Below are 27,127 nucleotides of genomic sequence, written 5' to 3'. Positions count from 1 at the left end.
GGGATTCTTTGGCTATCCATTAATTAGTGTATTGGCTGGTAATTTACAATCTGGTGCCTTGTTGCTTGCACAAAGTTAGTTCCCCTCTCCCTGTTCCTCCTGCAAATCTCCTATTCACTCATCATTCACCCACACCTGCCGTACAACAGCACAGTGCACACAAAGTGCATTTACTTAAGTCACGCAAGAGTCACTACACAACGGAGTCCAGCAGTTACCCCTTAAAAGAGGGGCATAAAGTTATTAAGCTACATTAAAGCATCGTGAACTAAACTGAATCCAGTTATTTTAGTCAGCGTTATGCTACACTTCCCCCTGGCCCAGCTGAAACCCCTCGGCCAGGGTCACGGCCTGGGCGCAGGTCTCCACGCCGCGCCCCCACTCCCAGCTCCGCATGCCCGGGGGCAGGATGGCCAGGAACTGCTCCAGCACCACCAGCTCCAGGACCTGCTCCGTGCTGCGGCCAGCGCTGGCACAGCTCCCGCAGGCGCCTGCAAGCCTCCCGCGGCCCCTGGGCGCCCAGGTAGCGCAGGCCCCGGAAGCGCTGGCGCCAGGTCTCTGGGGCGGGGAGCTCGCCCCGGTGCCCACTGGGGGTCTCCAACCACCTTGGGGAGACGTGTCCCCCATCCCCATCTAGACGGGAGGAGGGCTGCCCAGCCCTGACCCCGAACTGTCCCCGCTCCGAGCAGCCTCGGGGCCTCTTCGCCCCCTCCGGCCCCCCCAGCCGCATGTCTGCCCTGGCCCTGCTGCCCCCCACCCCCGGCAGGGCAGCCCCACGCACGCGTCCGGCCCAGAGTGCCGCCCGCGGGGGGGCTCGGGACGAGGCAACCGCACCCCCCCCCGCAGCGCGGTCGGGGGGGCAGAGTCTGCCCCCGCCCCCAACGCAGGCCTAAGGGTGCAGAGACCCCCGCGCACGGCCCCCCCGCAGCCCCTCACCCCGCGGGCGGGCGGACCCCGACCCACCGCCTCCGCCGTCCCGCAGCCTCCTCCCCGCCGCGGGGGCTGCCGGGAGCGGAGCGCAAACCCCCGCTGCCCGTCCCGCCCCCCTCGCGCGTCACGCCTGTGACGCCAGGGGCCCCTGCCCGCTCCCGCCAGCCCCACCGGAAGTCCGGATCTCGCTCGGCGGCAGCAGGGTGAGGCTGGGTCGCAACCCCCGGCCCCGGCCCTGCGCAGCGCAGCGCAGCGGGGGAGCCCTGGGCTCAGCGCGCTGCTCCCCCGGGAGCACGAGCCCACACAGCCTCTCTCCCCGGAGATGCGGGGCGGCGGCGGCGTCCCTCCTCACAAAAACCGCCCCAGTCCCGCCCCGTGCGCAGCGCCGCCCGCCGCGGAGGAACACTCCTGGCCAGCCATGCGTCCCGCCCCCAGCCCGGCGGCGGCTCGCTGCTCTCCCGCCCGGGGACGGTGGGACACAGGACGGCCCTTCCCTGCCCTCAGGCCGGTCCCGCCCCACCTGCTCCCAGGCTCGCGGCTGTGTCGTGCCGCCCGCCTCCGGCTGCAGCTCCGTGTTCCCCGGCACGGGGCCTGCGCAGTCCCGGGCTCGCACCGGCTCCGCGCTCCCGCCTGGGCCCGGGGCAGCGCCAGGCTGCCCCTGCCCCTGCCGCCTCCTCCGAGCCAGGCGGGGCGCTGCGGAGACACCTCCGCACTCCCCGCGGGGTCCGCTTCCGCCCCGAGGGTGTCCGCGGCTCAGACAGGACTGGAGGCGGTCCCGGGGAGAGGCCCGACTCCGCCGCGCCCGCGGCCACGTGCGGCTGCAGCTCCGCCCGCCTCTGCGCGGGGGAGACGTGACGTGACGTCACATGGCGTCACGAGGAGGGGGAGGAGCCGGCGCAGCGCCAGGCGGGTTTGGGCTAGGTTCCCAGGAGGCCTGGGGGCGGGGCTTCTCCACTATGCCCCGCCCCAGCAGGGGGTGGGTGTGCGTTCCCTCTGCGCGGGCAAGCGGGGCCCGCGCGGGTGTGCCCGGGCGGGGCGGGGCGCTGGGGTTGTGGCCCGCCTGGTCCCCCAACCTGCGCGGTCCCGAGGCTGCTCCGGGCGGGGACCGGCGCGTGGCGGGTCGGGACGGGGCACGCTTCTCCTCGTGTACACTGGGGCGGGGGCAGGGTCACGGTCCGGTCTCCCAGCAGCGGTCTCCTGTCCCGCAGGCCCTGCAGACGGGACACTGGCAGGCGCCGTGCATGAGCGCAGCGCACCAAGAGCCCAGGCCGTGGTGGGGGAGACGGTCGCTGCGTTGGAGCCCGTGGCAGCCGTGGCCCTTCCCGTCGCAGCCCTGCTGCAGCCGGAGGTGACGCCGGAGGTGCGGGACCCAGGGGGGCTCCAGGCAGGAGCTGAGCGTGCAGGACAAGTCCCTCCTGTCGTCCGGACTGGCACCGGGGACGCTGCCAAGGGGCGGTGGGCGCCACGTATCAAGCCGCAGCCGCGGGAGGAGCCGGCCCCGCGCGGGGAGATGCGGGGGCAGGCGGCGGAGCAGGCCATGCAGCCCCCGTCTGAGGCCGGTTCCCCCAGAGACCCCCCAGCCGGCACCGGGGACGAGCTCGCCGCCCCAGAGACCTGGCGCCAGCGCTTCCGGGGCCTGCGCTACCTGGGCGCCCAGGGGCCGCGGGAGGCTTGCAGGCACCTGTGGGAGCTGTGCCAGCGCTGGCTAGAGCCCCAGCGCCGCAGCACGGAGCAGGTCCTGGAGCTGGTGGTGCTGGAGCAGTTCCTGGCCATCCTGCCCCCGGGGATGCGGAGCTGGGAGTGGGGGCGCGGCGTGGAGACCTGCGCCGAGGCCGTGACCCTGGCCGAGGGGTTTCAAGTGGAGCAGGAGGAGGACGAGAAACTGCAGGTGAGCAGGTTTCACCCCGATCGTGGATGCTGCTGTCCCCGTTTCCACGTGTTTCAGGGGTGCTCCCTCCCCGCCCTGTCTCCCCCACGTCCCTGCTCCCCACCGATGCGTTTGTCTCGTCCCCAGGTCACAGGGAGGGGGAAGGTCGAGGACGCGTCGGCAGACGAGATGCAGCCCACGGGGGCGCGGCGGGAGCCTGGTGATGCCTGGCTGGAGCAGCCGCAGGCCCGTGGTGCCGACAGGCCGCTGGAGGAGGCAGGGCAGAGGGGAACCCCGGGGCCTCGGGACCGGCCACCCCGCGTCCCCAGAGAGGAGCCCCCGCCCCGCCAGGCGTCAGGTGAGGGACAGGGTGGAGGCCCGGGCGTGTGAGGTCTGGGTGCCGGCGAGGCCGTCCTGCGCGTGGGGGAGCGGGTCGCGTGTCTGCCCTGTGGGTGGGGGGCCGAGCGCTGGTCCCTGCGGGCGGGTGTCTCCCAGGCTGGGACCCTCGGTCTTTCCCCCTGAGTGCAGCACCCAGCAGAGAGAGGCTTCATCTTGCTTGGGCCTTGTCGCGCTGCCACGATACCAGTCAGGAACCTTATTCGTGTCCCAGCAGTCAGTGCTCGCTCGTCCGTTTCTCGTGCCTCCATGAGCCCCCCATGCCCCATAAGGGGCTGGTGCAGGTGAGATTCCCCAGTGTCTCCGTCTGGGTCAGGTAGAGTTAACCCAGGCCTCCGTCTTGCAGATTCCCCCAGAGCAGAGGAGACCTGGGCGATGTCAGCAGACAAAAGCTCCTCAGGCTGGTGCCCCAGACGAGGCCCTTCCCCAGGGCTTCTCCCCGCTCTCCACACAATGAAGCCTCTCCCAGCCCAGTACAGTAGACTAGTGGGGCTTTCCCCATGCCAGTTCACCAGGGCTCACCTGTGCCTTGTCCACCCTGCAGGTGCTGGGACCCAGAGCAAAGCCGAGCAGAAGCCTCCTGGAGAAGGGCCTGTAAACCTGGAGCTGCACAGGACTTCCCCAGGGAGACTGGAGGACAGGGGCTGCCTGACACGTGAGCTGGGCCAAGTGCAGAAGGGGCAGGGCAGGCCTCCAAAGCAAGAGGTGAGCAGGGCACCAGGTTCAGTTGGGGGCGGGAGTACAGCTGGGGCAGAGCCCAGGAGGAGCCAGGGGTGGTGCAAAGAAGTTGGGGAGCGGAGATCTCTGAAGAGCAACAAGCCTGTGGTGACAAACACGGAAACGCACCAGGCTGCATTAGCAGGAGCTCCCTTCCAAGTGCAGAGAGCAAGGGGTGCTGGCACAGGGATGCCTGGTCAGAGCACGAGGTGCTGGGGCTCCCTGCCCCTAAAAGTGCTGCCCCGGCTGCCTCAAGGGGCCGAGCAAACAGAAGGTGCTGAGCTGGGCTAAGTCCTGTGTCCCCACGTGCGTCCACATCACAGGTCAGCTGACTAAAGGGGACTTTTGCACCCCTGCCTGTCGTGGCTAGACGTGCAGTTACTTGTAGTACAGAGTCCTGGCAGACAGGGCTGAGGGGTCTGGAAGCAGCTGGAAGAGGAGACACTGATGGTGTAACGCTTGTGCCTGCAGCTCCAGGAGGTGTTTGAGGACGTGGCTGTGTACTTCACGCAGAAGGAGTGGGAGCTGCTGGAAGACGAAGACAAGGTGCTTTACCGGGACCAGATGCTGAAGAATTACGACGCCCTCATTTCCCTGGGTAAAGTGCTGGTTCTTGCTTCTCTCTGGAGTAGTTTAAAGAAGGCTTACTGAGAGTGCAGGAACAAACCATCCTGATGTGCAGGAAGACTAGTGAGTCTGGCAGAAGAGCAGCTTGTCGTAGTGGGGGGTGACCAGCAGGGCAGCTGCTCTGCAGAAAAGCGCCTGGGTGTGACAGTGGAAAATAAGCTGGATATGAGCCAGCGGTGTGCTCTTGTTGCCAAGGATGTTCATGGCATCCTGGGCTGCATTAGTAGGTGTGTTGCCAGTAGGTGCAGGGAAGTGATTCTTGCCCTCTGTTCAGCACTGGGGAGGCCACATCTGGGGTTCTGGGTTTAGTTTTGGGCCCTTGGATGTGGACAAGCTGGAGAGAGTCCAGCGGAGGGCAGTTAAGGGGGCCGGGGGACATGACTTGTGAGGAGAAGCTGAGGGAACTGGATTTATTTAGTCTAGAGATAAGGAGATTGTTTGGCAACCACTGAGCTTTCCAGATCATGGTGTATGCATGAGAGGTCACCCAGTCCTTCAGTGCATATGCCACGGCAGGAGCGTATTTGTGTGGTGTTTTGTTTTGTTTTGTTTTGTTTTTGAGGAGTGGAGGCTGCCCAGATCTTGCATCTGCCCTTTAGGCCTCTGCAACAGATTCCAAGGCCAGATGGGGTCCAGATGTTTGGTGCCTCCATGGCTGTATTTATATAACGGTCCATGAATTGAACCCAGGTCTTTTGTGTGGCAGACAAGGACTCTGCCACCGAACCACTGGGGACTGCAGAAGCGGAGACAGAGAGGGGACTTAATAGCCTTCAACTACCTGAAGGAGGGTTCAAAACAGGATGGAGCTGGACTGTTCTTAGTAGTGACATGTCAGAACAAGGAGTGACCGTCTCAGGTTGCAGCAAGGGAAGTTTAGGTTCAATATTAGAACAATTTTTTCACTAGGAGGGTAGTACCCAGAGACGTGGTGGAGGCTCTTGGAGGTTTCCAATACCCAGCCAAACAGTCTTGGATGAGATGGTGTAGTTGGGGCTGGTCCTGTTTTGAGCAGGGGGTTGGACTAGATGTGACTTCCTGAGGTGCCTTCCAGCCTCAACTTTCTACGATTCAATGTGAACTCTAAAGTTTCATAGTCTACTGCCTGGGTTTCGACAGTCTTATCCTCGAGTGCTGTTGGCTGGTGGTTTCAGTCTTTTTCCCCACTGTTCTGTCAGTGATCAGGCTTGTCTCACATTTCATATTGATAGATCCTCTTTCATTTGATCAACCCCCCCTTCACTTGCATCTTCCCCATTCTTGTAATTCCTGGAGCTTCCAGATGCAGCAGTTGCTTAACAGCATGATCTCCCTTTGCCTTCTCAGCATGTTCGTATCATGTCCAGTCTGTTGTATGTAAATGCACTTAGAGCTGTTGTTCCTTGGGGAAATGATTCTGATTTCCTCTCCAAACACATTTAACAATCCCAGCATGCTCAGTTCTGTAATATCTAAATCCCTTTTTCTCCTCCTTTGGTTTTGACCTAGTAGAAGTTGACGGAAGTCTTATCAGCCACTCATGCCACAGCACATGGACAATGCATTTCCTCAGCTCTTCCTCCAGTGACACATGTACAGGTGATGGACCCCACGTACTTCTACCAACGGGTCACTAGAAGCTTTTGTCCACATTCCTCCCTAATATCTTCCTCTTCATACACCAGAGACTCTGGCTTTGCTGTACTTACATTAAGACCTGTGCTCTCAAGCTTGCTCAGCCATTCTCAAGTTTTCCTCTCCTCGTCCTAAAATCCATCTGTAGATCAGACGCTCATCACTGTGATAAGTGGGCTAGGTGCAGGTCCTAGTGAAAACCAGTTTTCATTTCCAGAGGCTCTCTAATACAGGGGCCTGTTCTGGCTTGTGTGCAGGGTTGAGGTACTTACCTTTTATTAGGTCTGTTTGCTTTTTTGATGCTTTCTTTCCTCTCCATTTCCCTCCAAAGGATTTCCTTAGGGAAGTGCTCAAATGTCTTCTCTAGTTCAATAAACTGTAGACCATATCTATGTTATGGCCGCCTGCCTGTTAAGGGCTAACCTCCACCTCAGCTCATCTGCCACACCTTGATGAAAAACAATATGAATGTTGTTACTAAGGCAGGAGGCTGCCCATTTTTCAGTCTCCCCTTACACGTGTCCCATGCCTCCATGTTTTCTAGGCCTAGAACCTGGCCTCCCTTCTGGTGCACACACTGGGCATTTACCAATGTCTAACTAAGTCTGCCTGATCACATATAGTAATCAAGCATTCTTTTATCTGGTAATTCTGTTTCCTCATTTAAGTAATTCTGCATTCTCTGTTGGGTAAGTCTGCCCTCTCACCAGGGCCACTCATCTCACAGCCCCTTCTGGGCTGCTCTCTGCTCCAGCCCCCTTGCTAGAGCCACTAGGGTCTTCCACCGTATGGGCTCGGGTGCCTGGCCCTACTCTTTTCCAGTATTGGTAACCTGCCTGTAGGTGGGGGCGGGGGTTTTCAGGTGCCCCTCTACCTTTCACCAGGGAGGTAACCTGCCTGGCATTTCCTGGGGACTCCACAGCCACAGGGAGTCCCACCAGGCCACCCTTCCCCAGCAGGGAGCAGTTTTAGGTCATACGCTGGACCAGGAACCTCCAGTTATCCCCAGCAGCTCCGGCCCTTATCTCCAAGATGTTTCTGAGCAGCCGCTCGGCTGGTGTTGGGGGGAAACCAGAGCAACAGACTGGTGCCTCTATCTCTGAGGGCCTCGGTTAAAATGAAGCCTGCTCCACCCCGTCAGCCAATCCCAGGGCCTCCCTGGGGTCATGTGCTAGCCTTGATGAGGCTAGCACCCACCTGCGGGCTGCTTCATTGCCACCTTGAAACCTTAAAGTGGGAGGCACCATAGGTGCCCTCCCACAGTCTCCTGCCACCTTTTGTTCGTATCCATGAGCCCCAGGAACTGCTTTCAGGCCTGCAGTATTTGCCAACCTGTGGACTCATCTCCTCCTGGGATGATCCTCTCATTGGATGCAATGACTGCTTCAACGGCAAATACAGTTAAAATAAAAATCGTTTCCTGTGCCCTGGTGATGATGAATTACCCTCTTTCCCAGAAAAAAACCACTCATTTTCAGCTACCTATCATGTGTGCTTTTCATTGCTCCAAGTCCACACTTTAAACCTGCACTGAAAATAAGTTCATTTCCACTCCTTTGCCTGGAATTACACCGATACAATAAATGTTATCCATCCATAAGTGTGCCTAATGTCTCTTCTTTGTGGTACCTTGAAAACAGTAAAAGCTTTATCTTTCTGCTCCCTCATATGTCATGGATCATTGCATCTCCATGCCTATCCCTGATGACTGTCAGTTTAATGCCTTTTCTATACCAGGGAGTGGTTGGGCTTCGTTTCCTATGCCCATCCTCCACTGTCTAGGTAACAAATACCATTATCTCCTGACAGCTCTCCCTTCAGTGCCTTCTGTCATCCTAAATAACCATTCTCCCTTGCCCATAAAAGCCATAAGACAAACCTTGAGTTTCTTTAAACTGAGGATCTGGGGGAACGTCTGTTCACCAGAGCGCCCCAAGGGATGACGAGGTCGAACGGTCACAAACTCCTGCAAGACCGTTTCAGGCTGGACATAAGGAAGAATTTCTTTACTGTCCGAGGAGCCCCCAAGGTCTGGAACAGTCTGCCAGCGGAGGTGGTTCAAGCACCTACCTTGAACACCTTCAAGAGTAAATTGGATGCTTATCTTGCTGGGATCCTATGACCCCAGCTGACTTCCTGCCCTTTGGGCAGGGGGCTGGACTCGATGATCTCCCGAGGTCCCTTCCAGCCCTGATGTCTATGAAATCTATTCCCTGTGGCAGAAAGCCACCTTGGTTTCTCCCCAAAATCTCTGCCCTGTGACAATATGATTAAATCTCCGTGCTGTGACCATTTGATTAGGATGGGCCCAGCAGAGGAGGCACACACTTACCCTATCTCTTTAGGTAACCTGAGCTGGCTGCATTCCTGAGGGAGGGGGGAAACCTGCTCCCTCTGCCTATGTGACTGGCATCAGCTACCTGGGCGAGGGGCATCTACCTGGTGGGCTGGAATCTGCCCGGCAGCTAGTGATGTATTTCAAATTGGTTGGCCGACAGCCAACTGGAGCTGGCCTCCACTGGACCAGGTGAATGAGGTCACAGGGGCTATATAAGTTAGGACTGCCCAGGAGGAGGGGGCAGCAGCCATGCAGGGGACACAGAGGAGCTTTACCATCTGAAACTGGCTCTCTCCCCCAAAACTCATGAGCAAGGAACCACCTGCCTCCAAAGGGAAACTTCACCTGCCTTTGGAAGATGCATGTGAGTAAGCTACTCGAGAGCTGATAGATATCTAGCTGGTAGTCACTCAGATGCGTGATCAAAAGGCTAGCTCAGCCAGACTGTTTGCTCTTTAGAATTTCTAGGATATTGCTCAATCTTGTACCCTATTTTCACCCTACCCCTGTAACCAATAAAGTCCTCCTTTGTGACCGGTGTGGGAGACTTATTGAGGGGTGGGTCTAAATTATGCCTAAGAGACCCCTTAGGTCTGCAGACTAAGGGAAACTTTACATTTTGCCCCCTAACTTGGAAGTGCCCCAAGTGCCTGTACTGGGTCAAGTATCCGTCGGACTTTAGGCCTGTGTTTCCCCGAGGACACAGGGCCGAGACAGTCCCTTCTCAGGGTGGCGGCAACTACATTACCCCCAGGCTAGCAAGTGTGCTCCAGGAAAGGGGTCGGCCGGACGTGAGGCACCCCAAGGAGGCATTCGGAGTCTGGAAGGTGGTTGGGCGCAGGGAGGTGGGCGGCTCAAACCAGGAGCGCCCCCTACTGGCCCGCCACACTCTCTATATCCCAGCTGGTTATTCTGCATCCAGTACCCAGTCACTAACACTGTTTAATCACTTCCCCAAACAGGGTATCAGGGTCCCACACCTGACTTAATCTGCCGCATCCAGCAAGGACAGGTGGAGCTGTGGGTCTGTGAAGATGAGGATGGTGGGGAAATCTCAAGGTCTGAGGACCTGCTGTCTGGTGAGTTGTGGCTGTTCTCTCCACCCGACTCCCCGAGTGCCTGCTGGTCCCCTCTGACTAGTTTGTAAACGGCCACTAGATCCCCCCTCAGCCTTCTCTTGTGGAGGCTGAACAGGTTCAGGTCCCACAATCTCCTCCTAGGGCCTGCCCTGCTGTCCCCTGACCATGAGAGTGGCCTCCTCTGGACCCTCTCCATGCTGGCCACATCCCTCCTGAAGTGCGGCACCCAGACACAGTGCTCCAGCTGTGGCCTGGCCACTGTTGCATAGAGAGTAGTATCACCTCCTTGGACAAGGTGTGGTTGGCCTTCCTGACTGCGTCCCCACACTGCCGGCCCATGTTCACTTTGGCATCAATGATGACTCCAAGATCCTTTTCCACCTCTGCACTGACGAGAAGGTAGTTCCCCAGCCTGTAGGTATGGAGCCGGTTGTTCCTCCCCAGGTGCAGCACCTTGCATTTGTCGGTGTTGAATCCCATCCTGTTCTCATCCACCCACCCCTGTAACCTGTCTAGGTCTGATTGTAGCCTATTCCTCCCTTCTCGTGTGCCCACATCCCCCCACATCTTAGTGTTGTCTGTGAATTTGAACAGGGTGCTTTTTACCCCCTCGTCCAAGTCACTGATGAAGATGTTGAACAGTGCGGAACGCGAGGACCGAGCCCTGGGGGACCCCACTGCCCACATCCCTCCAAGTTGAAAATGACCCGTCCACCACCGCTCTCTGGGTGTGGCCCTCCAGCCAGTTCGTGACCCATTTGACTGTGTAGGTGTCTACATCATAGTCCCCCAGTTTCTTAATGAGAACGGGGTGAGAGACAGTGTCGAAGGCCTTCCTAAAGTCCTGAAAGACTACATCCAGTGCTACGCCTGTGTCTAAGACTTGTGTGACCTGGTTGCAGAAGGCAACCAGGTTGGTCTGACAGAACCTGCCTTTAATGAACCCGTGTCGGTTGCCCCTGAACATAACCTCCCCCACTGGCCCCTCGCGGACATGCACCAAGATAACTCTCTCAAAAAGCTTACCCATGACCAAGGTGAGACTAACCGGCCTGTAGTTTCTTGGGTCCTCCTTCCTCCTTTTCTGAAAATGGGAACCACGCTGGCCCTCTTCCAGTCCTCTGGCACCACACCAGAGTGCTCGTACAGCCGTGCCAGGGGTCCCACAATGACCACAGCTAATTCCCTCAGCACTCAGGAGTGGAGGTCATCCGGCCCTGCTGATTTAAGTACATTCAGTCCCTCCAGACTTTCCCTGACTAGATCCTCCCTGATCCTTGGCCTTGGTGCACCTCCCCTGGGGCCTGAGGGAATCCCGGTGCGGAGGGTGACCTGGTCCCTGCTCAGGAAAATGGAGGCAAAGAAATTGTTAAATAGGTTAGCTTTGTTGTCTGGTGAGATGACCAGATTTCCTAGCGTGTCTTGCAGGGGCCCCACGTTACCCGGTACCTTCTTTTTGCCCCCTGTGTATTTAAAAAAGGACTTCTTGTTGTCCTTGATCCAGGTTGCTAGTCCCAGTCCCATCTCTGCCTTGGCCTTCCTGACTGCCCCCCCTGCAGCCCCGAGCAACTGCGTGTAGTCCTCCCTGGGGATGGCCCCTCCCTGCCATTGCGTGTGCACCTCCCTTTTAGCTAGGAGACATTCCCGGATGCTTTTGGTGAGCCATGGGGGCTTTTGCGCCCTCCTGCTCCCTTTGATCTGTGTTGGGATTACCTCCCTTTGGGCTTGGAAGATCATCTTAAGGAACGACCACTCTCCTTGGACCCCTGACTCCTCTCCCCTCTGGGACCTCAGTGCTTCCCCGACTGTTCTCCTTAGCTCGGTGAAGTCTGCCCTCCTGAAATCTAGGGCTGCTGCCTTGCTGCAGGCCTTTGCCACCTTGCGCTGGATGGTGAATCCCAGCAGGTGATGATCGCTGTCACCCAGGTGGTCGAGCACCCGCAGCCCCCGCACCAGGTCGTCACCCGTGGCCAGCACCAGGTCCAACAAGGTGTCTCCCCTGGTGGGGCTGTGCACCTCCTGGGTTCAATGGAGGTCCTGTATCTTGGCTAGGAACCTATGTGAGCAGTCACACCTCGCTTACTGCTCTTCTCAGCAGATGTCTGTGTGTTGTTCTCACTCTGTGAAATTTAACCGTGTGGAGACAAGCAACTATTCCCTTTTTCTCCCTCTAATGACAGACATTTGGGAACAGTCAGGTTTGTTGTCTTGATTTATTGCCCCAGATCTGGTTATCCTGGGATACCATGATCTTATATTTCCATCTTCACTCACCAGTGTAACAGTTCATTCCCCGGGCCAAGCTAGCCATACCTCTGTAACATGTCTCAGGGATGGGATTTGTAGTTCCCCTTGGAAAGTCGCATGGTATGCAGAGGCTCTGTGTAGTCATTACTGTTGGACAAAATAGAAGCTAAGGCTCTCCTTGGTTTCTCCTGGTCACAGATTTCACAGACATAAGGTGTGGAAGGGACCTCATCGTGTTCATCCCCCCGCCCAAGGGGCAGGAAGTCAGCTGGGGTCAGCTCACCCCAGCAAGATAAGCATCCAAGCATTTCTTAAAGGTATCCAGAGTAGATGCTTGCACCATTTCTGGTGGGGGTCTATTCTAGACCCTGGAGACTTGGACAGTAAAGAATTTTTTCCTTGTGCCTGGTCTAAAAAGGTCTTCCAGCAGTTTGTGACTGTTGGACCTTGTCTTCCCTTGGGGTGCCCTGGTAAACAGACTTTCTCCCAGTTCCTGATGCACATGCCTTACATACTTCTAGGCTGCCACCAAGTCCCCCCTGAGGCTTCACTTCTCCAGGCTGAAGAGTCCCATGCCTCTCAGCCTCTCATAAGGCCTGCTCATTTGACCTCTGATCATGTGCATGGCTCTCTGGACTCTCAAGCTTCTCCACATCTTTTCTAAAGTTGGAGCCCAGAATTGGATATAGTACTCCAGCTGCAGCCTCACCAAGGCTGAGTAAAGTGGGAGGATGACTTGGGTCTTACTTGAGGTGCATGGGTAGATGCAAACCAGAGTTTTTTGTTTGCTTTGCTGATTGCAGCATCCCATTGGTGGCTCGTGTTCATTTTGTGGTCAGTCATGACTTTCAAGTCTCTTTTGGTTGTGGTACTAGTACTCTTTTGTTCAGGTGTTCACTTCTGATACCCAAATCCAGATTATTAATTAATATATTAAAGAGTACTGGTCCAAGTACTGAGTCCTGGGCGGTGCCACTACACCACGTGCCATGTTGACTTGGTTCCATCTACTATCACTGTCTAGGTCCAGCTACGGAGCCAGTGGTTCCCCAGCTGTCAGACCGTAAGGTTGTCGAGCCCACAGTTCCCCGGTTTTCCCATGAGGACATCATGGAAGACAAAGTGAAAGGCGTTTTTGAAATCTGAGTACGTGACATCAACCTCTTCATCTTTGTGCAAGTGATACATTACCTGGTCATAGAAGGAAATGAGGTTGGTTAGGCAAGACCTAGCCACAACAAAGCCATGTTGGCTCTCTCTCAAAACGTTGCCTTCCATTAGCCTGTTGTTTCATAGATTTCATAGACATCAGGGCTGGAAGGGACCTCGGGAGATCATCGAGTCCAGCCCCCTGCCCAAAGGGCAGGAAGTCAGCTGGGGTCATAGGATCCCAGCAAGATAAGCATCCAATTTGCTCTTGAAGGTGTTCAGTGTAGGTGCTTGAACCACCTCCGCTGGCAGACTGCTCCAGACCTTGGGGGCTCGGACAGTAAAGAAATTCTTCCTTATGTCCAGCCTGAAACGGTCTTGCAGGAGTTTGTGACCGTTCGACCTCGTCATCCCTTGGGGCGCTCTGGTGAACAGACGTTCCCCCAGATCCTGGTGGTCACCCCTGATAAACTTACAGGTGGCCATCAGATCACCCCTGAGCCTGCGCTTTTCCAGGCTAAAGAGTCCCATTTCTCTCAGCCTGTCGTCGTAAGATCTGTTTTCCTGACCGCTGATCATGCGCGTGGCTCTCCTCTGGACTCTCTCAAGCTTCTCCACATCCTTTTTGAATTGTGGAGCCCAAAACTGGACGCAGTACTCCAGCTGCGGCCTCACCAAGGCCGAGTACAAGGGGAGAATGACGTCCCGGGATTTGCTCAAGAAGCATCTATGGATGCACGCCAGCGTTTCGGTCGCTTTATTAGCCACAGCATCGCATTGGAGGCTCATGTTCATCTTGTGGTCAATGATGACCCCCAAGTCTCTTTCTTCTGTAGTGCTATCCAAACTGCCGAGCCTATAAGGGTGCTGCAGGTTTTTCCTCCCAAGGTGGAGAACCTTGCATTTTTCGGTGTTAAACACCATCAGGTTCTCGTCTGCCCATTTGCTGAGCTTGTCCAGGTCAGCCTGGATCACTCGCCTGTCCTCTGGCGTGGATGTTTTGCCCCAAAGTTTGGTGTCATCGGCGAACTTGGCCAGTCCGCTCCTGACTCCAATGTCCACATCATTAATGAAGATGTTGAACAGGATGGGTCCCAGGACAGAGCCTTGAGGGACCCCACTGGTCACAGGGCACCACGATGAGTGACTGCCATCAATCACAACCCTCTGGGTCCGACCACGAAGCCAATTTCCCAGCCAGCGGATCGTGGTGGAGCCAAGGCCACAACTGGCCAGTTTGGCCAAGAGGTGATCGTGGGATACCAGATCAAAGGCTTTTTTGAAGTCAAGATATATGACATTGTAGCAGAGCACTAGGGTGCTCACTACTAGCACCAGTAATGAGGACAGCTGCCCATCAATAGGGCAGCACAGGTGAGGGTTGCTAGGGCAACTAATGTTGGTCAGCTGGCTAGAAGAGGGCAGGGCTGGGCCCTTGTAAACAGCCCAGGCCGGAGCCTAGCTAGCAGGTCCCGTCTGGCCACTACAGGAGCAGGAGCTCTGCGGTGGAGAGCTGAGCCGCAGAGCTTACGGTGTCGGTTTGGCGGCTGCAATGATGCGAGGGGAGGGAGAGAACCCCTGAGAAAGGTATTGGTGAGAGCCAGCAGTGTGTGTGGTTTATGTTATAAGCCGGTGGGCTTTTGCTTATGTTGCAGTCGCTTGGCTCATGTTTTGCTATTGTTAAATCGGAGGACCGGGTGAGGCTATAGGGGTGTGAGGAGGCCTCACGGGAGCTCCCCAATAATTTGGGGGCCCGCGTGCCCAGTAGTGGCACAGTGAGCGGTGCCAGTGGGGCACTGCTGTTTGCACCGGAGAGGTGCGGTGTGCGGGGTTTTGGACCCCGGCCCGTGAGGGCGGTAGTTTGCCCAGTGGGGTAAACGACCCAAAAAAGGGTCAAGGGGCCAGGCACAGCTGTGGCCACCTGAGCCCCAAGCGCGGGAAATGCGCGGCGCGGGGAGCGCGGTATAGGCCCCGGGGTGGGCGAGGCCCCAGAGGGGGCAGCAAGCGTGAGACGTGCGGCAAGGACCCCGAGAGGGGCGAGCGGCGCTAGAAGCGCGGCAAGGACCCCGAGAGGGGCAGGATAGCCCACAGGTGGGCGAACGGCCCCTGAGGGGGTGAGGTGCGTAGAAAGAGCAAGACAGGCTCCAGTGGGGCGTAGCCTGGGCAAGGCAAGCCCAGAGGCGCCAGATAAGGGGCGCTGGTTGTGAGGCTAGCCCGGAGGCGCCAGGCAGGGCGCGGGGAGACAAGGACCAGGTGTCGTCCACAAAGAGCTGCGAGGCTTGGGGCGTGCTAAAGGGGAGGCTGGAGGCACGCATTGCCCATAAGGCTGGGGGTGTTGGGGCACCCCATGTGGAACGGAGGTAATACCAGCGAGGTGTCAAGGTGGAAGTAGGCAGCCTCCCGTAACTGAACTTAAGCACAAAGACGTGGCTGGACCACCTTTAGTTGACACGGCAGGGGGCGCTAGCGGGATCACGGCCGTCCCTGCACCCACTCTGTGACAGACATCAATCTCTTCTCCCTGGTCCAGGTGATAGGTCACCTGGTCACAGAAGGAAATGAGATTGGTCAAAGAAGACCTACCCGCAACAAACCCGTGCTGGCTGTCCCTTAGGATGTTAGCCTGGGCCAGTCCCTCAAGGATGGCCTCCTTAATAAACTTTTCTAAGATCTTCCCCAGGATAGAAGTCAGGCTAATGGGCCTGTAGTTAGCCGGATCCACTCTCCTCCCTTTCTTGAAGATCGGCACCACATTGGCCTTCTTCCAGTCTTCGGGCACTACACCAGAGCGCCAGGAGTTTTGAAAGACCCGTGCCAGGGGCTGGACTATGACGCTCGCCAGCTCCTTGAGTACCCTGGGGTGCAGGTTGTCAGGGCCGGCTGACTCGAAGGTATCCAGCTTCTCAAGGTGTTCCTTCACGAGGTCAGCATTGATGGAGGGTAGGGGATCCCCATCACCCGGATCTCCCTGTCCCATAGCAGGCATGGGCATCCCGTGTGACTGATGAAAGACTGACGCAAAGTACCTATTTAATAGGTTGGCTTTTTCCTGGGCGTCAGTTGCCAGTTGCCCCATCTGGTTTAGCAGGGGTCCAACATTGCCCTTGCTTTTCCTCCGGCTCCCCACATATCTGAAAAAGGACTTTTTGTTGTCCTTGATGCTTGAAGCTAGTTGGAGTTCAGTTGCAGCCTTGGCTTTCCTGGTTTGCTCCCTGCAGGACCGGACCAGCGCGGAGTAATCCTCCTTGGAGGTGAATCCCATCCTCCATCCTTTGTAGGCTTTCCTTTTTAGCCGCAGGAGGTCCGCTAGGTCCCTGGAGAGCCAGGGGGGCTGCTGTGCCTTCTCGCTGCCTTTCCTTCGTGTTGGAATATATTTAGCTTGTGCATTGAGGATCGCTTCCTTGAGAAGCAACCACTCTTCTTGAACTCCCATCTCCCTGGGGTCATGGTCCCTTAGGGCCTCACTGACCAGCCTCCTGAGCTTGTCAAAGTCGGCTTTTCTGAAGTCAAGGACTTCTGTGTTGCTGACTGACTTGCCAGCTTTACGGTGGATGGTGAAGGTGATCAGCTCGTGGTCGCTGTCACCCAGCTTCCCATCGATCACCAGGTCGCCGATTAGGTCATCCCCCGTAGCCAGTACCAGGTCGAGCAGCACTTTGCCTCTCGTTGGCCCATAGACTTCTTGAGTCAGGTAGAGGTCATCCACGCATGAGAGAAAGCTTTGCGACCGCTCAGATTTAGCTGAGTGATCTTCCCAGGAGATGTCCGGGTAATTGAAGTCGCCCATGACAACCAAGGTCCTGGAGCAAGCGGCCTCAGTCAGTTCCCTGGCAAACTCCTGGTCAAGCTTGGGACTTTGAGTGGGAGGTCTGTAGTAGACTCCCACCGTTGTGTCCCCTGTGCCGTATTCCCCACGAATTTTTACCCAGAGGGTCTCTAGCTGTCCATGCCGGTCGCCAACATCAGCTTACAGGGACATGTAGCTTTCCTTCACATAGAGAGCTGCACCCCCGCCCCTTTTGTCAACACAATCCCTCCTGTACAGGGTATAGCCCTCTATCCCCGTGGTCCAGTCATGGGTGGAGTCCCACCAGGTCTCCGTTATCCCTATGACGTCATAATTATTTGCATTAAGCAGGAGGACAAGCTCCTCCTGCTTGTTCCCCAAGCTCCTGGCATTAGTGTACAGGCAGACAAGTGTCCCCTTGTTGTTGATGGTTTCTTTTGATTTTTTTTTTCTTTTTTTCCCCAAGATCTTACCAGGGATTGACGTCAGACTGATTGGCCTGTAGTTCCCTGAATCTTCCCTCTTTCCTTTTTCAAGATAGGCACCACATTAACCCTCTTCCAATCTTCAGAAACCTCTCCTGAACAGCATGAGTTCTCAGATATCCTTGCTATTCATAGATGCTAGGGTATTGGGTGCTTGGGAGTTGCACCCACTACCACTCTTTGGGTGCAACCCCCAAGCCAATTTGCCACCCACTGGACTGTATAATCATCTAAGTCACAGCTTCTTAATTTATTTATGAGAATGGGATGAGATACTGTATTGAAGGCCCTCCTAAAATCCAAGTATACGACATCCACCTCTACTCCTGCGTCTCAACGTTTTCTGACCTGCGTCTAAGCGTTTTGTGACTGGGTTGTGCTATTATGTCAGCCAACTCTTTTAGCACTCTTGGGTGCGTTCCATCTGGGCCAGCTGACTTATGGATGTCCAGCCTCTCAAGCTGTTTCCTAACAAGATCTTTGCCAGTTACTGGCGTATGTTCACCTGTAACCTGGTAATCCTGCGTCCTGCCAGGCAGGGTGATTCCCTTGCACTGGTGGAAAACTGACACAAAGTAAGTGTTGAGGAGATTAGCTTTCTCTTGGGTGTTGGTTGTCAGCTGCCCTATCTGGTTCAGCAAGGGTCTGACTTTGCCTGTGTTTTTTTCTGACTTCCCGCATATTTTGGGATCGGACTAGATGATCTGTCTAGGTCCCTTCCGACTTATTGATTCTATGATTCTATATTTGAAGAAGGACTTTTTATTGTCCTTGGTTCCCATAGCCACTTTTGAGTTTGGTTTCAGCCTTGGCTTTTCTGGTCTGCTCCCTACATGTGCAGGCCACTGCTGCATAATCCTCCTCGGTGGTAGTTCCTAACTTCCATCCCCTATAAGCTTCTGTTTTCAGATTCAGGAGATCCATGAGTTCCCTACTGAGACAAGGAGGGTCTTCCAGCCCTTTTGCTACCTTTTCTATGGGCAGGAATGGACTTCCCTCGTGCTTGTAGGATCACGTCCTTAAGGAGTGACCACTCATCATGGACTCCCCTCCCTGTCAGATCATGGCCTCTTAGGGCCTCAACTACCAACCTCCTGAGCTTGTGAAAATCAGCTTTCCTAAAGTCAAAGATTTACGCATTGCTGACTGATTTGCCAGCTTAGCGATAGATGGAGGATGTGATCAACTCATGATCATTGTCACCAAGTTTCTCTTTGATCCTTAGGTCACTGACGAGATCATCACCTTTGGCCAGTGCCAGATCCAGCAGTGCCTTGCCTCTTGTCAGCCTGTAGACGTCTTGAGTCAAATATTGCTCATCAATGCAAGTGACAAAGCTTTGCAACTGATCAGATTTGGCTGAATGCTCTTCCCATGAGATGTCAGGGTCAGAGACGATCCGAGCAGGGTGTAGGACCCGGGCCATATCAGGGTGTACAGGGCCCGGTCCCCGGACATGCTAGATTCGGTGGCATATTTGGCAGCGGAGGGGGTGGGGAGGTAGTACTGAGCAGCCAGATGTGAAGCTGGTGACAGCGTGGAGTCACTGCGCCGCACTGCCTGGCTCCACAGGGCCTTCCAAAGTGTGGGGCCTGGGGTGGTTGCCTCAGTTCAGCCTCTCCTAGGGACAGCCCTGGTCAGGGTGGTTGAAATCACCCATGATGACCATGCACCAAGAGCATGCAGCCTCAGCCAGCTCTGTAGTGAATTTGTAGTCAAGCTCTTCCTCTTGGCTAGAAGGTCTGTAATAGCCCCTTCACAATGTTATTTTCTCATTCTAACTCAGAGGGTCTCAATTCCCCCTCCTTGGGTGCCAATCTCTGCTTGCAGGGAACTGTACTGCTCCTTCACATAGAGAACTACATCCCCACCCTTCCTCACAACAAGATCCCTTCTGTACAATGTATAGCCATCAATACCTCTGGTCCAGTCATAGGTGGAGTCCTACCAGGCCCGGAAGGTCAGGCTGATCTGGAACCCAGGAAGTGTTTCATCATGGTCTCAGGCTGCATTAAAGGGCTTCATGGCATTGGTGGGATTCAGAAGCTTCCAAGTTGTGGGCAGAAGTGACTCCCCACGATTTGCACCAGAATTGCCCACTTCAAGTTTCCTCTATGGGGCCCTGAGTGTCATGAAGTCTGAAACTTGGCACAGATTCCAGGTTCAGGTTCATGCCAAGACCTTAGACCTGGTACAGACTCCTGTGACATGGAGCCCACCTGTGACCCATCAGCAGAGGAAAGTTTCATGGGCTCATCTGCACCAAACCATGCCCTGGAAGCAGGCAGGAAGCACAGCTCTGCTCCTTTCAGAAGAACGAGCCACAGCTCTAAGTCCTCCCCTCCTCCTTATCCCATTAGAGCATGAAGCCATTCAGGTACTGTCTTAACACACATGTCCCATATGTACTGATCCTAGCAGGGTCTGAGGTGATGGGGCTGACAGCTGGGCCTGAAACTCTTGAGAGTCCTGCTCTGAACTCCACCGAGCAGTGAACATTATCCCAGCACAGGGACCTGCCCTCCCTCAGCCCCAGCATTTGGGGTTTTGGCAGGAAGACCTTGTTTTCTTTAGGGAACACAAGTGCCAAGGTGCAGGCCTGCTCTGAGGCCCATACCAGCTGAATGAATAGCGGTGTTTGCCCTCTGCCAACAGGGTAGGCACTAATCTGGTGTTTCTTTTCTCTGCACAGGAGGTGCCTGGCTGCTGCGCAGAGCTGAGGAGCAACCTCCTGTGGAAGGGCCTGCAGATCTGGAGCCAGCAGGGACTTCCCCAGGGAGTTTGGGTGAGATGGACCCCCTGACACCTGAGAAGGAGCCATGGCATGAGTGTCAGGGGAGGCCCCAAATGCTGAAGGAGAATGTAGCAGTGAATCAGGTACCAGCTTGAGTTGGGCATGAGAGTGGAGAAGGGGCAACAGCCAGAAAGATCCCTGGGTTCAGGGAAGAATTTGTGGAGCTGAGACCTAAAGAGCTGCTGGAAAGATGCACTGCGTCCCAGCCAAGGCAGTGGAGAGGGTGTCAGTGGGAAGCAGGGGCTCACTGACAAACACTGGGACAAAACCCACCCCAGAAAAGGTCAGAAAAACCTTTAACTACCCATCCCTCCTGGCTCTTCACAAGGTGAAGCACAGTGGGGAGAAACCCCATGTATGTACCAAATGTGGGAAGAGCTTCACCTGCCTCTTGACACTGGCTGCTCACCGCCAAACCCATTCTAGAGAGCTATCCCATCGCTTCACCAGATGGCGGAAGAGCTTTTTGTGCACCCCACAGACCTGGTCAAGCACCTACATGTGCAGAGGGGGAAGCGTCAGGCACAGCTGTGTCAGGGTTGGCAAGCTCTTCACCCATTATTTCTCCTTGTCTCAGCACCGACACATCCACATGGGCAGGAAGACACACCACTGTACTGAGTGCAGGAAGAACTTCATCTGCTGGCAAGACCTGTCCCACCACCAGTGTGTGCAGCACTCCTGCACCAAGTGTGGGAAGAGATTCAAGCAGCTCTCGAGCCTGGCCAGGCATTGGTGCATGCACATAAGGCAGAAGCCACTTGAGTGCTCAGAGTGTGGGAAGAGCTTCACCCAGTCCTCCAGCCTGGCCCAGCACCAGCTCATCCACACAGGGGAGAAGCCACATCAGTGCTTGGAGTGTGGGAAAAGCTTCACCCGATCCTCTAACCTGGCCCAGCACCAGCGTATCCACACAGGGGAGAAGCCACATCAGTGCTCCGAGTGTGGGAAAAGCTTCACCCAGTCCTCTAACCTGACCAAACACCGGCTGATACACACAGGTGAGAAGCCACATCAGTGCTTGGAGTGTGGGAAGAGGTTTACCCGATCCTCTGATCTGGTCCAGCACCAGCTCATCCACACAGGGGAGAAGCCACATCAGTGCTCCGAGTGTGGGAAGTGTTTTACCCGATCCTCCGATCTGTTCCAGCACCAGCTCATCCACACGGGGAAGAAGCCACATCAGTGCTCTGACTGTGGGAAGAGATTCACCCGATCCTCTGAACTATTCCAGCACCAGCGTATCCACACAGGTGAGAAGCCACATCAGTGCTCTGTGTGTGAGAAAAGCTTCACCCGATTCTCCCACCTGGTCCGTCACCAGCTTATCCACACTGGAGAGAAGCCACATCGGTGCTCAGTGTGTTCAAGGAGCTTCACCCAATCCTCTCACCTAGCCCAGCACCTGCTAATCCACACTGGGGAAAAGCCACATCAGTGCAAGGTGTGTGGCAAGAGCTTCACCCAGTCCTCCTACCTGACCAAACACCGACTCATGTCCGTAGGGGAGAAGCCACATCAATGCACTCCTCCAAACTGGCCCAGCACCAGTGCATCCATATCTGGGAGCATCCATAATTCTGCCAGCAATACAGGAAGGGCTTAGGGATGTATACCTGCTCAGCACCCATCAGCATCTGAATCCAGGGAAGCAGTCTCATGCTGACGAGATGCAGCAACTGTTCACCCTTGGTTCAGCCCTTCTAGGGCACTGCAGAACCTGAATGACACACAGGCTGGCCTCCCACGCTTGATGTGGGTGAAGGGTTAAAAGGAAACACCTCAGGGAAATGCTGCCCAGGTGCAAAGATCTTCTAACAGGGTCCCCCAGCATCTGTCTTGGAGCCTGTGCCATCCCCATCGTTCTCTAAAAGCAGCCAGTGCTCCCAGGGGGGAAGAAGTGCCCTCCCCAAGAGAGCTGGCTCCAAATGACCCCCAGGGACTGTCTTTGGCTGACTCTCAGCTTTGACTTCCCTTCTGGTCCCCGGGTTCTTGTACGCGAGGCTCCAGAGTTGTAGGAAGTAGGACATTTATTGCTAGGGAAGCATTCCCTGCCTTCCACCCTTACCATGCCTTTCCTTCCCACCACATCACCCTTTTCCCATGCCTGTACGTGCCTGTTGGGGTCTGTAGGAAACTGCTACTGCTATCCTGTGAGCCCAGTTTTGGCAGGTTTTGCTTCTTGGCCCCTCATCACATCTCTGCACCACCAGGTGCCAGCTGCTCCCCCTGTTCTCCTTCCTGTAATGCCATTTTCTATAACAGATTTGTTGGAAATCACACTCCACAACTTAACATGATACCTCTGCAGAGCTGTGACATGGGAACACACCAGGGCCCAGAATCTTTTCCGTGGAATATCTCGCTCTCATTTCTCAGCCCCTTCCCTTATCAGGGGCTTCACCACAATCCAGGGGTTTTTGCTAAGCCTCAGGAGCAGGTGTTGGTTATATTCAAGGCATCAGTCCCATGTCCTGCTCTGCAGCCAAGGACCCTGCCCTTTTGAATGACCCTCTGTTTAGGGGGAAATAGAGTCTCTTTTCTGGGTTAAATGTGATTGTTGGGGTAAAGGAGGTGCAGCCTGTGACAGGTCCTGCCACTTCTATGGAAGGGTGGGGGAAGTATGAAGGTGTCCTTTGGGTGAAGTGCAGCATGTTATAATCTCCCATTGGGAATATTGATGCTTCCCTAGTAGTGCCAAAGCCATCTGGCTCCATGAGAGTCCTGTAGGGGCTACTCTGAGAGTTTAATAACCCATCCTGCAGAAAAGGACCTGGGGGTTGCAATGAAAAAGAAGCTGAATATGAGCCAGCAGTGTGCCCTTGTTGCCAAGAAGGCTGACAGCATTCTGAGCTGCATTAGAGGGGGTGTTGACAATAGGTCAAGGGAAGTGATTCTTCCCCCTCTTCAGCACTGGTGAGGCCACATCTGGAGTCCTGTGTCCGGGTTTGGGCCCCCCACTACAGGAAGGATGTGGTCAAGTTCCCCCAACCTCTTGCAGAAAGGGGCTGGGGGACATGACTTGTGAGGAGAGGCTGTGGAAACAAGGCTTATTTATTCTGGAGACGTGAAGACTGAGAGGAGGTTTGATAGCAACCTTCAACTCCCTGTAATGGAGTTCAAATAGGATGGAGCTGGACTGTAGGCCTGTGCAAAGCAGCTAGTATTTGCTTCAGATTCGGCCAATTTGGGGGACAGTGATTTGATTTGGTGATTCAGATCACTGTCCCAAATCAATTTGGCCAAATCTGATTTGGAGATTCGGCCACAGCCAAATCAGCCCCATCCCCTGCTCGCTCTCAATGGCTGCTCCACCTAGTCTCCCAGCTCCCGGCTCTTTGGAAAAAAAAAAAAAAAAAAAGCCCCCACTCACTAGCTGCGGCCAGGTGGGGGGTGATCCCTGCTGCCCAATGCGGCATGGGGAGCTCTGCCATGAGCCCCACAACTGCTGCCCGCTCTCCCAGTCCCCCTTTTCCCCCCCATAGCTGCTCCACGTGCCCCAGCTCCTGGCCCTTTAAAAAAAAAAAAAAAAAGCCCTCACTCACTGATTCCTGCCAACTGGGGACAATCCCCACTGCCCCCCAACTCCCTGGTGTGGAGGGTCTTTTCCGTGAGTCCCCAGGAGCCCCAAGGCCGCTGCAGCAGCCAGTGAGTACAGTGTTTTTTTGTTTGTTTTTTAAAGGTCCGGGACCTGGGGCAGGCAGGGCAGCCATGGGGGGATGGGGCCTGGCAGGGGTCCCTCCATGGTCCCTCTCCTCCAGACTCCACTTCCCCATCCCTACTTACCAGCACAGTCTGAGTTCAGGTCCTTGCTGCAGTGAGTGAGGACTGCCCAGATAGCCGAAGCTCTCCAAATCCTTTTTGAATCTATTCGAATCTATATGGACCTTTCAGTTGGTCTCTAGATTCGATTCACATTTGGAAATTTGGCCACCAAACTGGGCCAAATCTCTGAATCGAATCAGCACCTAGCACCTGACGCTTCACAGAGCCGTACTGAACTGTTCTTGGTAGGAACAGATGACAGAATAAGGAGCAACCATCTGAAGTTGACGCAAGCGAAATTTAGGTTAGATATTAGGATGAATTTTCTCACTAGGAGAGTAGTAAAACACTGGAACAGGTTACCTAGAGAGGTGGTGCAATCTCCATTCTTGGAGGCTTTCAAGACCTGACTAGACAAAGCTCTGGCTGGGACAATGTAGTTGGGGCTGGTCCTGCTTTGAGCAGCGAGTTGGACTAGATGTGACCTGATGTCTGTTCCAACCCTCATTTTCTATGAGCACACTCATTCATCTCCATAATTGTTCTTTTTGTTGATACCTTCCAGTATATAAATCTGCCTCCTCCTATATTACAGCATTTAAGAAAATAAACATGACTTCTGAATGAGCCAGGTGTTTGGCAGGTGGACTGGTTTCTCTTGGAGGTGGCCACAGAAAGAAGGGAGGGGATGGGATTTTGTTCAAGAAATTCTGAATGTACTGTTGAATTTCTAAGGGGTGGTAGCGCTTTGGGGCAATGTGTGTAGGTAAGGGAGTGTGTGTCAAAGGAATTGAATCCAAACCACCCCTTTCCAAGAGGAGAGCATGTGTGCAGATCAGTCAAGGTCCCTGATGTCTCTTCAGAAGGCCTGACTTCAAAGCCTGCTTCCCCAATGTAGTTCTCACTGTTTTCTGTAACATAGTCTTATGCAGAAGAGAGTAGTGCATTGCAAAAGTAGATGCATAAGCATTTGTTGTGAGAGCCCTGAGCAGGATCAAATAGGAGCACGGGGGCCCCAAAGTCCACTAAGGCCCCCACTATCCAAAATGGGTCAAGCCCCATGTGGGAATGCAGCCAGCCTCATTTCCTGCAAAGAGAAAGGCCAGATGTCTGCTGCTGTCCCACAGCAGCTCCAGCAGGTGAATGGGAACATGGGAGAGTCCCACTGAGACCCTGCTGAGAGGTCAGGGCTTCACTTACCCCCATGACCACAGCCATGTCATGTGCCAGTTCTTATTTGAGGATGGCGTTCGCACCAGGAGGAATTAATCCAGTACATCTTCCCTTTTGATTTCTCTTCCCTTGGTTCAGATGGCAGAGACCCAAAGGGCTGCTGAGCAAGGTGAAGTTGGAGGTGGTGATTTAGAGCCCAGCTGCACTTCCCACATCTGGCAGCCTGTGCCAGGTTTGCTGCTATCTATTCCTACCCCTCTCCCCACCCTAGTTTTCCTGGCCCGTGGAAGCCCAGTGATCCTTTGAATATCTGAAATGGGCCTTCACCCCTGCCCCTTTGCTAGCTCATTCAGACCCCACCTTTCATTTGTGGTAGAAATAGATGCATCCAGCACTGTAATAGGTGTGGTGCTTTCATAATGGCAGGGCCCAGACCAAATCCTCCATCCTTGCATTTTCTTTTCCTGCGAACTCACCGCAGCAGAAAAGAAATCTTGAGATCCTAACCTGTCAACTCATGGGCATGAGTAGCTTCTGGTCAGTGGTGGCAATACTTTGAAGAGCCATGCCACAAAGTACAGGTTCTTACAGATCACAACCTAGTTGCCAACCTGCTTCCCCTGAAATTGGCACAAGAAGCCAGGGGGAGTTCCCACTTCTATACAGAAAATCATAGGGGTTGGGGTCGCAAGTCAAGGGGCTGAACGGCGGGAACAAGTTAAAGAAACAGCAGTGTTGTGGTAACATACACTCTGCACCTTAATTCCCTGCCACCCCGACACCTCCAGAAGTGTTCCCCAAGCGTTTGTTCCCAAGAGCAATGAAACACCTGCAGCTGTCCCCCAGTGCGAGCGCAGCTCCTTCAGTCCGCAGTCCGGCTGCCTGAGCCAGTGAGATCTGCGGCTCCACTGCGCACTGCTCGGTGCAGGGCTGACCAGGCACCATCCGTGCTGCTCTTTTCCCCTTGGTAGGCCAGTAGGAGGTGCTCCTACACCTCACTGTGCCCAGCCAAAAACCAGCTCTGAGTGTCTCCTCTGGAGCGCCCACGTCTAGCTGACCCTCTTCCTGGAGCACACCCACAGGCCTGGGGTACTGTAGCCAACACCCGGAGTCAGGTCCTTGTCTGGGCCTTCTGGGATACAGAGATCCCATAGATGGGATTTTGGGGTGTTTCTATTAGCCTAAAGCATTCACCAGCAGCCTCCTGTGCGGGAGGAAAGTAAAATAGCCGAGCCCACCTTAGCTGGTTCCTTCCCTCTTAAGCACACCCAGTGAGGGGTGCTAAAATAGAGAGATGGGGGAGACCTGGAAGGAACACCAATAGCAAAATATAGAAAGATAAACAACCTTGAGCAAATTTGTGTGGCTTGTCAGCTTTTTGCTATGCAACTAGATTACAGTCAACTAAGTACCTAGTTAGGTTGCTGGTTAAGTTACTAACTTCTACATCCAGAGTATGAGAGAGAGCTGTAGAGGTCCACACTTCACGCGTGTGTGTGTTTAAAGTATCTGCCCCCTTTCTTCCTGGAGGGACCCTCTTAAATAACCCTCATGACCTCACCACTGGGACCCAGTTGGGGACAGGTGTTTCATAGTTTCTAGGGTCGGAAGGGACCTGAGTAGATCATCTAGTCCGACCCCCTGCCATGGCAGGAAAGAGTACTGGGGTCAAACAACCCCAGCAAGGTGTTCATCCAGCCTCCTCTTAAAGCCCCCCAGGGTAGGAGCCTGCAATACTTCTCTTGGAAGCTGGTTCCAGACCCTAGCCGCCCTGACCGTGAAGTCGCGCCTCCTGATATCTAGCCTAAACCTCCCCTCTGCCAGCTTGTGACCGTTATTCCTGGTCACTCCTGGCGGTGCTCGGGGGAACAGGGACTCCCCCAATGCCTGCTGATCCCCCCTGACTAGTTTATAACCAGCCACAAGATCCCCCCTCAGCCTTCTCTTGTGGAGGCTGAACAGGTTCAGGTCCCGTCGCCTCTTCTCATAGGGCCTGCCCTGCTGCCCCCGACCATGCAAGTGGCCTCCTCTGGACCCTCTCCATGCTGTCCACATCCCTCCCGAAGTGCGGCGCCCAGAACTGGACACAGTACTCCAGCTGCGACCTGACCAGTGCCACATAGAGGGGGAGGATCATCTCCCTGGCCCTGCTCGAGATG

At 55.2% G+C, this 27,127-nt stretch overlaps 1 protein-coding gene across 2 annotated transcripts; it reads left to right on the top strand.

The window, feature by feature from the left end:
- Positions 1-1,097: 1,097 nt before the first annotated feature.
- LOC149865274 (zinc finger protein 202-like) lies at positions 1,098-27,048 on the top strand. 2 transcript variants are annotated; one of them, XM_090048072.1, is made up of 8 exons: positions 1,098-1,133; positions 2,139-2,818; positions 2,945-3,155; positions 3,738-3,898; positions 4,382-4,508; positions 9,452-9,568; positions 19,929-20,113; positions 20,608-27,048. In XM_090048072.1, exons 2-8 carry the CDS (start codon positions 2,441-2,443, stop codon positions 21,634-21,636), a joined length of 2,208 nt encoding a protein of 735 aa, XP_089904198.1. In that variant the 5' UTR covers positions 1,098-1,133; positions 2,139-2,440; the 3' UTR covers positions 21,637-27,048. The 2 variants fall into 2 exon arrangements, with proteins under 2 accessions (XP_089904198.1, XP_089904200.1); XM_090048074.1 differs by lacking the exon at positions 1,098-1,133 and having other exon boundaries at positions 2,302-2,818; positions 20,608-21,031; positions 21,181-21,371.
- The last annotated feature ends 79 nt before the right edge of the window (positions 27,049-27,127 follow it).

This window comes from Crocodylus siamensis, chromosome 5 (assembly GCF_052110815.1).
Source record: "Crocodylus siamensis isolate JL-2025a chromosome 5, ASM5211081v1, whole genome shotgun sequence".
NCBI lineage: Eukaryota > Metazoa > Chordata > Crocodylia > Crocodylidae > Crocodylus > Crocodylus siamensis.
Note: the sequence above shows the minus strand (reverse complement) of the source record. Positions and strands in the feature narration are given on the sequence as shown.

Bases quoted from the DNA above. Each gene is read 5' to 3' on its own strand.
- LOC149865274 (XM_090048072.1), top strand. From the start codon at position 2,441: ATGCGGGGGCAGGCGGCGGAGCAGGCCATGCAGCCCCCGTCTGAGGCC. The intron at 2,819-2,944 runs GTGAGCAGGTTT...TCTCGTCCCCAG, and splicing joins AGGAGGACGAGAAACTGCAG to GTCACAGGGAGGGGGAAGGT. The intron at 9,569-19,928 runs GTGAGTTGTGGC...TTCTCTGCACAG, and splicing joins GTCTGAGGACCTGCTGTCTG to GAGGTGCCTGGCTGCTGCGC.